This window comes from Phyllopteryx taeniolatus, chromosome 16 (assembly GCF_024500385.1).
Source record: "Phyllopteryx taeniolatus isolate TA_2022b chromosome 16, UOR_Ptae_1.2, whole genome shotgun sequence".
Taxonomy (NCBI): domain Eukaryota; kingdom Metazoa; phylum Chordata; class Actinopteri; order Syngnathiformes; family Syngnathidae; genus Phyllopteryx; species Phyllopteryx taeniolatus.
The window spans coordinates 10,540,118-10,553,855 of NC_084517.1; the positions used below are offsets into that span (position 1 = coordinate 10,540,118).

The following is a 13,738-nucleotide window of genomic DNA, read 5'->3' on the forward strand; positions in this document are numbered from 1 at the left end:
ACATTTGGTTAAGAAATTCATGCAACGTTAACAAAGCGGCGCAGAAAATGGATGGATGGATAGTTTTATGTGCGGATCATTTTTATTCCCATTGTGCCAAGTTATTAAAGTGTGCCTTTATGTAATGTTAATTGATAATAAACATTAATTTTTACTTTTTCCACTTGAGTTAAATACATTTCAGTGTTAGTGCTTATTTAAAAAAAATAATATATATTTTTAAAATTACTTCTATTTAAATATCTCCGCGTTTTAACTTGAAGTCTTCACCCTAATTTCCGGTTCCTGGTGCTAACTTGACGCAGGCGGCGTGACGTCATCGCTATTGGGTCAGCTGGCTCCTCCATCTGAACTGTAGCGAGAACCTCTCCCACTAGGAGACATCACCATCACCTCCCGACCCCGAAATAATTGCCACAAACCTGTTCATGGTGGCGTCCGTCGTCGTTGGGGTTTTTCAATATTATTCTCTTCATTAATTAATGTATTAATTTCCCCAGCCAGCAATGGCTGGGATCGGTGGTTGCGGCTGCTAAGAGGCAGGTGCGGCATTATCGACGAAGGCATCTCTCTCCCAACTCGGCATGGCCCGGGAGAGGCCACATCCACTGGAGAGACAGCCCCGCGGTGTCCGCTCCCTCTGAGGCCGCTGTTCGGAGGGACTCATCCAGCTGGGCCGTACACGACGAGCTGGCGCTGGCGGAGGAGTACGAGTGGCCCTCTGTATATTTTCATTCTATTCTATTTCCTTCGCCGAGGTGACTGTTATGCGGAATCACACGTTTTTCCTGCGTTGACCCCCCCGTCCGAAAACACCTCCACAGTCGACAAGACCTTTGAAAGTCCTCATCTGGATCACCGCAGCCAGCTGCAGCCGCCAAGATGATGGAGCTCCAGATAGACGAGGTGGTCTACCAGGTAGGCTTGCACAGGTGTACACTTTTCCATGGGAAACTAAGATGAGGAATGTTGGAAATATTCCAAATTGGAAACTTTTCATGGGAATTATGGGAATGCGTTTTTGGAATGTGGGATGAAGCCTGAATACCCGACGAAAACCCACACACGCATGTCCAGGGTGTATGCCGCCTCTGGCCCAAAATCAGCAGGGATATGCTCCAGCTCACCCGTCACCCTACTGAGGATAAGCCTTCCAAATGGGCAACGTGGAAATAATTGGAATTCATTAGAATTTACGGAAATTGCCTGGATATTGAGGCTAATTTAATGGAAAGGTTTCATATTCAAACATTAATAGAAACATTTTTGATTTGCCATTAGCAGACATCCATCCATCCATTTTCTGAGCCACTTCTCCTCACTAGGGTCGCGGGCGTGCTGGAGCCTATCCCAGCTGTCATAGGAACAAACAACCATTCGCACTCACAGTCATGCCTATGGGCAATTTAGAGTCTCCAATTCATGCATGTTTTTGGGATGTGGGAGGAAACCGGAGTGCGCGGAGAAAACCCATGCAAGCACGGGCAGAACATGGAAACTCCACACAGGCGGGGCCGGGGATTGAACCCGGGTCCTCAGAGCTGTGAGGCTGACGCTCTAACCAGTCGGCATTAGCAGACATCCACACAAAATAGATAGCGTTGCTTGCCCACATGAAAGGGCATTAAAGTACTGTAATTGAAAAAAAAAAAAAAACACTCCACTCGAGCGTGCTTGTACTTCCAATTTTGTCCCACAACACAAAGCAAATAAATCGACCATGCAACAGCTCAGCACTATTTTTTACTCTAAATTCCTGTTAATTCCTACAAATTACCATGAAAGTTTCCAATTCCGAATTTTGCAACCCTACCACCAGGACGACTACGGCTCCTGTACCGTCATGTCGGAGCGGGTGTCGGGCCTGGCCAACAGCATCTACCGGGAGTTTGAGAGGCTGATCCGCAGCTACGATGAGGAGGTTGTGAAGGAGCTCATGCCGCTGGTGGTGAACGTCCTGGAGAACCTGGACGCTGTGCTGTTGGAGAACCAGGAGCATGAAGTGGAGTTGGAGCTCCTGAAGGAGGACAACGAGCAGCTCATCACCCAGTACGAGAGGGAGAAGGCGTTGCGTAAGCAGGCGGAGGAGGTGAGTCGCGGCAGTGGTGGGATCTTGAGGGTGATCTAAATAATCCTCTTCCCACCCACAAAGGCTTCGACATATTAGATTGTTTGTTGCTGCCCATGACAACTTTAATAGGAAAATCTGAAGGGCTTGATGGTTGATATGAAAATTGTCATGTTTGCAAGATAGATGCTATTCATCATGATCGAAAAATTCATGTTGCATTGAAAGGGCTGGTTAACGAAAAAGTTATCATCTGCCTCATGCAACTGGGAGCCCCCAACCACAGACATCTCACTTTGTCTCACAAAGTGATAATAAAATATCAGAGAGAGAGGAACACGGTCTCTTTTTTTTAATCCATCCATCCATTTTCTGAGCCGCTTCTCCTCACTAGGGTCGCGGGCGTGCTGGAGCCTATCCCAGCTGTCATCGGGCAGGAGGTGGGGTACACCCTGAACTGGTTGCCAGCCAATCGCAGGGCACATACAAACAAACAACCATTCACACTCACAGTCACACCTACGGGCAATTTTTAGAGTCTCCAATTAATGCATGTTTTTGGGATGTGGGAGGAAACCGGAGTGCCCGGAGAAAACCCACACAGGCACGGGGAGAACATGCAAACTCCACACAGGCGGGGCCAGGGATTGAACCCGGGTCCTCAGAACTGTGAGGCTGACGCTCTAACCAGTCACCCACCGTGCCGCCTTTTTTTTAAAATCCATACAATAAAACAAGATTATATGAGTTAAGGTGACGTGAGAACTGCAGTTCCCATGATCCCGCAGGACTTTGCCGGAGGCATTCGAATGCGAGATAAAAACAGAGGATGTAATGATCTCAGGGCCACAATGGGGGAGGGGAGGACATGATCGCTGGGAATCAATACCGTCAATAGGGGGTCTGGCACTGTAACCGGATTTGTGCTTTCAAGGAGTAGAAACAGAACAACAAAAAGCTGAGAAATCGAAGTAAACCGAGGTCGAGAGAGCCACGCAGTTCACAGAATGTAGCGGAAGAATGCATATGGAAGGTGTCTGAGAAAAACAATGCTGCTCGCACTGGGAGCAAAAACAGCAACGAGCAAACAGCGGCTCAGATTACAAGGTTATCAGACGCAAGCTAATTAGTAAACAAAGCCAAAAACTCATTGTCTCCTCCTTGACACCCTTATGTGCAGGAGAATTATTTACTTGGCCTGGGTGATTAATCAATTTTATCATTTATTTTGAGTTTTTCAGGATAATTTCTTTTTAAAATAGATTTTTGTTTTTTTTCCAGCAGCTTCCTCAGTTCAAAGCAGAACACCGCTGACGTGCGCTGCATCCACTAACAACAAGGGTGTAAACAGACAGGAACTAGTTTCCAAAAGCACAGTCAGTGTTGGCAACTTAGCGTTTTGGTAGCTGAATTTAGCAACTTTACCGACACCTCCAGCAACTATTTTGTTAAAAAGCGACCAGTGACTTTAATTCCCGCTAAGAAATAGCATGAGCGGAATCAGTTCGTCATTGTTTTTTCGTATAAGAACAAACTCCAACCACAATCTTCAATATAGTACAGTATTCCATTTTCTTTCTCTGCAGTGTCAATCGGAACATCTTTATTGTCTTTACAAAGGCAGAAATTTGAGTGCAGGGTGTGAGTGAATTTCCCTTGTCTAGGTCATACATATATTATGCAGATGTACCTAATGTTGTGGCTGATCACTATCCAGCCATATAACACATAAATGACCTATAGGTTTCTGTGCTATAATGATAAATTAATTCATCAGTGATGACTTGATATCTGCAACATATTTCAACAGTCTCTCTGCAGTCAGAGGATTACTGTATTAGAGCAGGACAAGCATGCCATTGTGAACAGCTTTGTTGTAAAACGGCAACATGAAAAGAAGTTTGACAAATCTACTGTACGCTCAGCTCCAATGGATGCGCAGCTATATGTGTATTTGTCTGTGCACCGCTATCTTACCCAGAGTCAGGGACTCGCTGTGATCCTGAACATGTTAAGCAGTAAAAAAAAAAAAAAAAAATGATGAATGGACTGAATAGGAGAAAGTGGAGGGAGAGATTTCTTTATTCTCTCCCAAATACTGTGCATACTAATAAAGCAATGCTCTACAATGCTGCTGCTTTCACAATGCAATTAGATTTACTGGCCATTGGTGCATTAATAATATTAGGTTGTGTTTATTTGCTTATAAATGATATGTTGTAATTATATTCATAATGTCAGGCATTTGTACCTTTGTGCACATTTTGATTGAAAGCTTTGTTGTGCTCACTTGTCCTCCCCTGTAGAAATTCATTGAGTTTGAGGATGAGTTGGAAGAAGACAAGAAGGACCTCCAGGTACAAGTGGAGTTTTTGGAGCTGCAGGGGAAACAACTGGAGCTCAAGTCCAAGAACTACGCTGACCAAAGTGAGTTGCCTAAAGAGCTCAGTCCAAGCTCAAACTCGCTTTAACTGCATTAATTCCAGGGGAAACAAAAAAAATAAAAACATTCCTTATTGAACTGAAAGAAGGAGGGTGAAGTAGTTCAATTGTACTTTTACATTGTGTTTCGCTTGTCACCATAATATTGCAATTAAATACTTTGTTGTTTTTCCTTTAAAAAAAAAAAACTGTCAAAAATAATTTCTCGCTTGTCATGAAATGGTCTTCTCTCAATATAATGTGCAACACTACTTACTGCAAATTATTCATTTTTTTTTTTTTTTTTTTTTTAGTCACACGGTTGGAGGAAAGAGAGTCCGAAATGAAGAAAGAATACAATGCTCTGCACCAGCGCCACACTGAGGTAAGTGCGAACAGACAATTTGAAGGAATTTAAATCAACTTGACTGTATTCAACATGAAGGTCAAAGAACAAGCATTGCGCTGTTAGTAGATACCGTGATGAAAAAGCTAATGCAATTAGCATTAGTAGTAGGCATGTTGTGATTGAAACATTATGCCTCAAAAAGATTATTATATCTCAAAAGGGTGAGGACATGTTATATTTGTTATTTGAAGTTTTATTAATGAAACCTTTAGATGGCTAATTATTAATATATGGTCTTGTCGTTGTTAGAATTACATTTATAATCATTATATAACTGTGTAATACACTTTGCTTCCATTGTATTTTATTACTGTATAAGTTCAGTACTGTAATTCATTATTATCATTACCTTTCTTGTTGACTGACTGGGAGAAATTATAACGTAACTAGATAACTTTGTAATGTGGCATCAATTTTGAGTTCAAATTTCAAAACACCAAATATGGTTCCTAGCCCTACAAAGGGCTAGAAAAACAGTTTTAAATACAGTAATAACAACATTTTTGCCCACCAAATACAGTTCATTACATTTAAACGGACATACTGCAAAATATTCATGAATAGTTACATGGCCAAACACTATTGGTGTTTGGTCATAACAAACAATAACAAAACAATTTGTTATTGTTTGTTCAATAATGAGTGATTTTTTTTTACGAAATAGAGAAGCACACATTTTTACAACAAAACCAGGAATGCAACAAAACAATATGAGCCTCACTGAAGTGTTTTGTCAATATTTTCATCGAGCATGAATCAGATTGCAAAATAATGAAAGTAATTTTGGTTGATGCTAATTGACTGACCATTCTTTTTCGCCATCAACGTTTCACTCTGCACTTCCTCTCCTCTTTGATCTCATCCTCCGGTATTAAAGATGATCCAGACGTATGTCGAGCATATTGAGCGCTCCAAATTGCAGCAGACAGGGAGCAACAGCCAATCAGATGGCAGTGGACGAACGTGAGTAGTACAGTATGTGTGTGTGTGTGTGTGTGTGTGAGAGTATTTACAATGTGTGCGTGTGTTTTTGTGACGTTTTCAATTGTGAATTTTCATCCACGGTCTTGTTGCTGATGTTTCATGTTCCATTTTATATGTATCAGTCCTCTTATTTCTTCACTTGCACTGCTGCTGCCATTTGCTATTCAGAGTCCATCACATGCAGAAACTGGGATTAGGACAGACCTAAAAAAAAAAAAAAAAGATTTTCATCTTAAAAAGAAGTTTTAATTTGCCTGCTTGAAGTCTCTAGCAAATGAGTTCCAAATACTTATGAGCATGATACAATCTGGTGCAGTTGCTGTTGGAGAACCGCAGATTAATCACCTCCTGTCCGCTACATATACATCATCCCTAAAATCTCTTCAAGCACAGATTGTCAACAAATCGTAATCCTTCCAACATGCAGTGACTGAAAGAAATTGAGCACTGCCATGTGATTATGATGATGTGTGTTTTTTTTAGTTACATCATAAGGTAGACAAGAATAAAACAAGAACTGAGTGAACAAGTGAAACATTTTTTTTAATGACATTTAAGAGTGTGGTTTCATGTGTCTTGTCATTGTCTTTTGCTAATCTGAGACTGTGTGTCCTGTGTGTCTTGCTGGCTTGCTCTCTGTGCTGCTGTGTGCACGCACAGTCACCGTCACACATGGAGGAAAAGGTAAATCCAACATGGTCATGCAACTGTCGTCCCCGCCTTTTCCCTCAACTCCTCAACCTGCCTGCTTGGATTTGACTTTCCGGATTCCCACCTTGTTAAATGCTCAGCATGTTTCAAAAAACAGGAAGCTGAATCCTTATAATGAGTTTTAAGTATTGTAAATTGTTGCTTGTAACAAGTGACAGTCTTAATTATGGTTCATTCTGATAACCAACATGTACAGTGATGCGCTCAGGTTTATCACTTTCCTCCATTTACTTTGCCTCATCATGTGTTTGTGTCCATCTATGAGCATCTTCTTCTTGTCTCCCTGGTCTCATGGTTATACATTCATTTTAAGTGAAGCTAAAAAAAAAAAAAAAAAAAAAAGAGAGAGAGAGGATTATGCATGTGGGATGAGGATTCTTGTTTCCTGTCCCTTTGACTGGCTTGTGTTTTTAGTATGTTACTTTCTTGGAGATTATTTTTCTAGACATTAAATTCATCAAGAGGCAGATATGTTTAATATTGTGAGAAACTGCCTTTTCTGCCTAAACAAATAGGGGCCTTGTTGAAAATCCCCTAAAAAGCATTAATGATGCTAATAATAATAATATTGATAATAATACTCGGGCAGCACGGTAGCACAGTTCTGACGTTCTGGGTTCGAATCTCAGCCTTCCTGTGTGGAAACTGTATGTTCTCCCTGTGCTTGTGTGGCCTTTCTCCGAGTACTCCGGCTTCCTCCCACATCCCAAAAGCATGAATGTTAGGGATTTGAAGACTAAACAAAATTGTCCATAAGTGTGAATGTGAGTGTGAAATGTATTTGTCTACCTATGCCCTGCCATTGGTTGGCGACCAGTCCAGGGTGTACTCCATCTCTCGCCCAAAGTCAGCTGGGATAGGCTCCAGCTCACCTGTGACCCTAATGAGGATAAGTGGCATAGAAAGTGGATAGATGGATAATTAGACTATTTTGAAGTACCACAAAGATTAGAATTTTATTGTATGTTATCTATGTATTATTTAACATCCATCCATCCATTTTCTACCGCTTATCCGAGGTCGGGTCGCGGGGGCAGTAACTTTAACAGGGACGCCCAGATTTCCCTCTCCCCAGCCACTTCATCCAGCTCTTCTGGGGGCATCCCAAGGCGTTCCCAGGCCAGCCGATAGACGTAGTCTCTCAAGCGTGTCCTGGGTCGTGCCCGGAACACCTCACCAGGGAGGCGTCCGGGAGGCATCTGAATCAGATGCCCCAGCCACCTCATCTGGCTCCTCTCGATGTGGAGGATCAGCGTCTCTACTCTGAGATCCTCCCGGATGACCGAGCTTCTCACCCTATCTCTAAGGGAGAGCCCGGACACCCTGCGGAGGAAAGTAATTTCGGCCGCTTGTATCCGGGATCTTGTTCTTTCGGTAACGACCCACAGCTCGTGATCATAGGTGAGGTAGAAACGTAGATCGACCTGTAAATTGAGAGCTCCGCCTTTCGGTTTAGCTCCTTCTTTACCACAATGGACCGATACAAAGTCCGCATCACTGCAGACGCTGCACCGATCCGCCTGTCGATCTCCCGTTCCATTCTTCCGTCACTCATGAACAAGACCCCAAGATACGTGAACTCCTCCACTTGGGGCAGGATCTCATCCCCAACCTGTAGAAGGCACGCCACCTTTTTCCGACTGATGACCATGGTCTCAGATTTGGAAGTGCTGATTCTCATCCCAGCCGCGTCACACTCGGCTGCAAACTGCTCTAGTGAGAGTTCGAGTTCACGGCTTGATGAAGCCAACAGAACCAGATCATCTGCAAAAAGCAAAGATGCAATACTGAGGCCATCAAGGGCAACCACCACCCCAGTCTGCCAATCCAGGGGCACTGTCCCCGATGTCCACGCGATGTTGCAGAGGCGTGTCAATCAGGACAGCCCCACAACATCCAGAGCCTTTAGGAACTCCGGGCGAATCTAATCCACCCTCGGGGCCTTGCCACCGAGGAGCCTTTTAACTACCTCGGTGACCTCAAACCCAGAGATAGGAGAGCCTGCCTCAGAGAACCCAGACTCTGCTTCCTCATGGGAAGGCATGTCGGTGGAATTGAGGAAGTCTTCAACGTATTCTCCCCACCGACACACAACGTCCCGAGTTGAGGTCAGCAGCGCAGCCCCACTATACACAGTGTTGGTGGTGCACTGCTTTCCTCTCCTGAGACGCCGGATGGTGGACCAGAATTTCCTCGAAGCCGTCCGGAAGTTTCTCTCCATGGCCTCACCGAACTCCTCCCATACCCGAGTTTCTGCTTCAGCGACCACCAAAGCTGCATTCCACTTGGCCAGCCGGTACCCATCAGCTGCCTCAGGAGTCCCACGGGCCGAAAAAGCCCGATAGGACTCCTTCTTCAGCTTGACGGTCCTCCCAATGACGCCCTTCCAGGTCTCCCTGTCATTGCCCACGTGAGCATTGAAGTCCCCCAGCAGAACGATGGAGTCCCCAGCGGGAGCGCTCTCCATCACCCCCTCCAAGGACTCCAAAAAGGGTGGGTACTCTGAACTGCTGTTTGGTGCATAGGCACAAACAACAGTCAGGACCCGTCCCCCCACCCGAAGGCGGAGGGAGGCTACTCTCTCGTCTACCGGGGTGAACCCTAACGTACAGGCGCCGAGCCGGGGGGCAATAAGTACACCGACACCTCCTCGGCGCCTCTCACTGTGGGCAACTCCAGAGTGGAAGAGAGTCCAACCCCTCTCGAGAGGACTGGTACCAGAGCTCAAGCTGTGTGTGTAGGCGTGTCCGACTATATCTAGTCGGAACTTCTCGACCTTACACACCAGCTCGGGTTCCTTCCTTGCCAGAGAGGTGACATTCCTCCATTTACTTTGCCTCATCATGTGTTTCTATTATTTTTACACACAAAAAATGTGCTTGACATAATTAAACATTTAATGTATTATATGTGAAGCCTTTATGACAGCTTCAAATGGAAACAAATAAACAAGAGTTCGAATAAGGTCAGCGTTGAGCAGTTGAAACCTCTTAATGCAAACGGTATGGTTGAAAAGATCTGAACTTGCCAAACTGTTGATATATTCACAGAAGTTTCACACATTTGAAACTGATTTGTGTGTTTTTATTTGCATGCTGGGCTAGTCTTCAGTTGTCTTATGAATAACAACATAAAATATGTATATTGTTTGGAATCAATAACTAACATTTGGTCTACGCCTGTGTGCGTGTGTGTGTGTGTGTGTGTGTGCGTGCGTGTGCGTGCATGTGTTCCCTGCCAACAGCAAAGCAGAGCGGCCGCCATCGTTGAGCCTGTATCCCACCGGCGAGGGCATGGTACGTGGGGGCGTCGGGGGGGCTAGGATGATGCCCGTGAAAGACATCTGGCAGGTCAGCGAGCTCGGCCAGTCCACCCTCAGTTCGGCCTATCAGGTGGGACAAACAGCGGCCATCTCTTTTCTCCGCAACCGCCAGAGGTGGGGGACTCAAGTCACATGACTTGACTCGAGTCAGACTTACTGTATGTTGCCAATTTTAGGACTTTTTAGGACCGCAGAAGGCACAGTATCATGGTGGGAGCTCTGAAGATTATTCAGTTTGGATTCAACGAATATGTTTTTGAAAAAAATCCGGAAAAACAGAAGGCCAACATGCAAGATTTGCAACTCGACTAAATTCATCCAATCTTAATATCGGTTTTGCGTTTAATTGAGAAGAGAGTAAAGTAAGACAATACGGAGACTGATTTGGGACCATTAAAAACCGTGATTGTAAATGTTTCAGTACAGGTAACTAACACAAGTACAGATACTGAGTGCAAAGTGGTTAATGGGTAAATATACAATATGCTGTGATTGAGCAAGATTGTGTGACTTAACTTATGACTTGTTTAACCCAAGTAATAACTTGACTCGACTCGACTTGCTTGATTTTTGTCACAATAACTTGGGACGTGCTTGAAGGTAAAGACTTCAGACTTGTGACTTGAACATGGGTGACTTACTCCCACCTCTGACAAGCGATGCCTGGGGAGTGGTTGCGTAGCATGGCCAGCCTTACCGCTGACCGTCCGGAAAGCCACACCTCCAAGGACCAACCCACCATGCCTGCTTGTGTCACTTTTGATGTAATAATATAATTCTCATTCACATCTAATATACGATTTGGGATGTTTGTGTGCTGACTCAAGCAAGCTGGGGTCCTTTTTGATGGCTTTCTTCTTAAATTTGTGATCATTTATTTGTGATCATGGAGCTTCTGTCTTGTGTGCTTGTGTTTTAAGTTTTGTTGAGGTTTATGCTTTTGGATGTTATTTGTTTACTCGGACATGTAGATTGCAGGAGTCTAATACTACTCTAGGTAAGGGGGAAAAAATCTTTAGCTCAACTTTTTGTGCTCTACTTTTAAACATTTTATTGCTGTCTTGCTTCTTTCTACTATTACACGATCATACTAACATGTGCTAGTGTAAGTTCCTGACATAGCGAATAATATCCAAAAGCCTAAATTCCACCCTAACCTCTTTAAAAGCTTCCTGGCCAATCAAAGAAAAAGTAACAATTATAGTAGTAGGTAGAAGTAGAATGATCAAGCATAACTATATATACTCACTATTTGACGGCCCAATACTTATATATGTATATATTATTTTTTTGTTTCAGGTGCTTGTAACCGTATATAATGGCAAATGTACAATTAACTTCTGAGGCAAGAACATTTGTCATAAAGTGCTACTGAAAGTACAAAAACAGGACAAAAGTGCAAATACTTTCATTGGGTGACTGGATGGAATTCCCCTGCACTTTCTGCAGACCTCACGCTCATGGATTTTTTTAATGGGGCAGCAGTCGATGAGTTGAAATAAGAAATTGGAAGAATTCTAACTGAAATGTTCTGCAATGCTGTTGAATCCGTTGCTCCGCGTTCAGCTCATCTGTGTTTGGAAAATGGTGCAGGCAAGTTTGAACTTATGCAAACATGGAGGAATAAGGAGACGAGACAAGGGGAGAACGCTGTTATCTTTTATATGATTAAGTCATCCTAAATTTGATGTTTTTTTCTTTAATATAACTCATTAGATTTGTATCTATGTCAATAATTGGCCAATTGTAATGGCCAATCAAAGAGTGCTAGTTTTTTTTATAGTTATTATATATATATATATATATATATATATATATATATATATATATATATATATATGCTACAAGGGGCCTTGAAAACTCCTGTCGTCTTTAGACAATGTTTAGTAAAATATCTTGAAGAAGAAGAAGAACTATAGTGTTCCCCAGCATATTCACGTCGATTCACCTGTTTTGGATTATTATTTTTTTAACCTAGCCCCCTTTGTTCACTGAAAAACTCACCAATTCACTGTTTGCTCTGGCCAAAGCCTTGTCTAATGTAAAAGTATTGCTTTGGAACCATCTGGTGGCATCTTGGTACCGAGGAAATATGTAGAAATGAGTTGAAGTGCTTCATGTGGTGCTTTGCTGCCATCTTTTGGAATCTATCAGCAATTATAAACTTCTTCGTGGATTTTCTCTGTCCGTGGCAGGGCTCAGTCCCCATCCCCAGTGGATAGCGGGGGAACACTCTAGCACTATATAGGACATGAATAAAGTAACTTAAACCAAAGCAAAGCTAACAGCAATATATTATTATTGTAGATAATATCTGTTTGAACGCCAGTTGAGATAAAATAGGTCATACAGATGTTTGAGCTGAAGTTGATTTTTGACTGTACCTCCACCATGTGATGCTTATACTGTATATACTTGTCTCTTGCTCCTCTCATGCCACTGTTACACACTAACACACACAAAAGGAGGATGGATCGGAGTCTGACTCTGTGGCAGCCACCCCCAGCAGCACTGGAAGCAAGTCCAACACACCCACCTCCTCCGTCCCCTCCGCCACTGTCACCCCTATCAACGAGGGCTTCCTCCCGCCCTCTGAGTTTGATGTGATGCGGGCTGGAAGCCGGGGTAGGAAAAGCGCCAAGCGCCTCAGCCGTAATATGGAAGTCCAGGTTTCCCAGGAAACCCGGAACGTGAGCATCGGTAATGTCACTGATGCTCGCTATAACTACTCCCAACATCCCCGCCTCCACCCTCCCTACCCAGCACCTGTAACTGTTGCTTTCTGCAGCTGAATTTCTTGTTTCTGGTTTTCTTTTTCAGGTATGGGAAGCAGCGATGAGTGGTCAGAGTTTCAAGAAATCATCGATTCTACTCCTGAATTGGACATGTGTGTGGATCCCCGAGTGTACGGAGGAGGAAACAGGTACAAAAGGATTTATACTACAAAGGCCACGCTGAAAATTTACTAGAAAAAAAGTTATAAAGTTATGAGAAGTTTAATCTTACCAGAATAAAATTGTAATCGTTAAAAATACTGTAAATAAGTCATTATTTTTACTATGAAGGCCAAAGTGTCAACAGCAGACTCTCCCTGTCTTGAGACCTGCCATATTCACAGTATAATATCATTAAATATTTGTTGAAAAACATTTCTGGTTGATGATCAAGGCATTCATTTCAGTGTTTTTATTTGTATTATTTCTCATGAACAGACAAATGTTTGTACAATCAAATTGAACTGTTTATACTGATGTGGTGTTGATATGACAAAGCACAGACTAGTTAATGTTTGTCAAACTTGTACTGACCTGACAAGGTCCTCAACAGTCCTAAAATTAGTCCACGTTTATTCACGTCCCAAAAATTCAATAAAATCAAAACAATGCTGTATATGGCCACAAAGAGTCCAGACCACATCTTTTGAGTGTTTTTAAATATAATCATCAGCTTTCAGCATGTCTTGATTCGTCTTGAGTCGAAACATAACACATCATTATAGCGAGGCAGCTTGTAGTAGCTTCAGTTTGTTCATGTTGACGCACTCTCACGCTGTCATGGCGTAATGCTCTTTACGCAACCAAGATTTCAAACTCGTCAAGACTAGCTGCTGTGGAAAATGTGCACTATAAATATGTGCTGACCACATACATATGCAGAGTCTACGCTAGTAATGGACCTCTCAGTGTTTATGAAAGATATTAATTTCAGAATGTGTTTAAGTTTACAAAATGTTTTTTTTTTCAAAACTTAAAATAAAAAATGTTGCGTGCAATGCATGTAGCTTATTCATTCATTCATTCATTCATTCATTTTCCGTACCGCA

The 13,738-nt window shown here is 42.9% G+C and overlaps 1 protein-coding gene across 23 annotated transcripts in view; it reads left to right on the plus strand.

Annotated features, from left to right (window-relative positions):
- The first annotated feature begins 329 nt into the window (after positions 1 to 329).
- The window catches only part of mapk8ip3 (mitogen-activated protein kinase 8 interacting protein 3), a 37,255-nt gene continuing 23,846 nt past the window's right edge, over positions 330 to 13,738 (plus strand). For 9 of the 23 annotated variants that reach the window (XM_061749308.1, XM_061749313.1, XM_061749315.1 and 6 more), the window contains exons 1-9: positions 330 to 918; positions 1,820 to 2,089; positions 4,375 to 4,495; positions 4,804 to 4,874; positions 5,776 to 5,861; positions 6,543 to 6,566; positions 9,838 to 9,985; positions 12,381 to 12,615; positions 12,736 to 12,838. In XM_061749308.1, the coding sequence (XP_061605292.1) occupies positions 883 to 918; positions 1,820 to 2,089; positions 4,375 to 4,495; positions 4,804 to 4,874; positions 5,776 to 5,861; positions 6,543 to 6,566; positions 9,838 to 9,985; positions 12,381 to 12,615; positions 12,736 to 12,838 (1,094 nt within the window). In that variant the 5' untranslated portion in view covers positions 330 to 882. Of the gene's footprint in view, positions 919 to 1,819; positions 2,090 to 4,374; positions 4,496 to 4,803; positions 4,875 to 5,775; positions 5,862 to 6,542; positions 6,567 to 9,837; positions 9,986 to 11,276; positions 11,509 to 12,380; positions 12,616 to 12,735; positions 12,839 to 13,738 lie in introns of those variants that run through there. The other 14 variants (XM_061749318.1, XM_061749324.1, XM_061749321.1 and 11 more) reach the window with 7 other exon arrangements.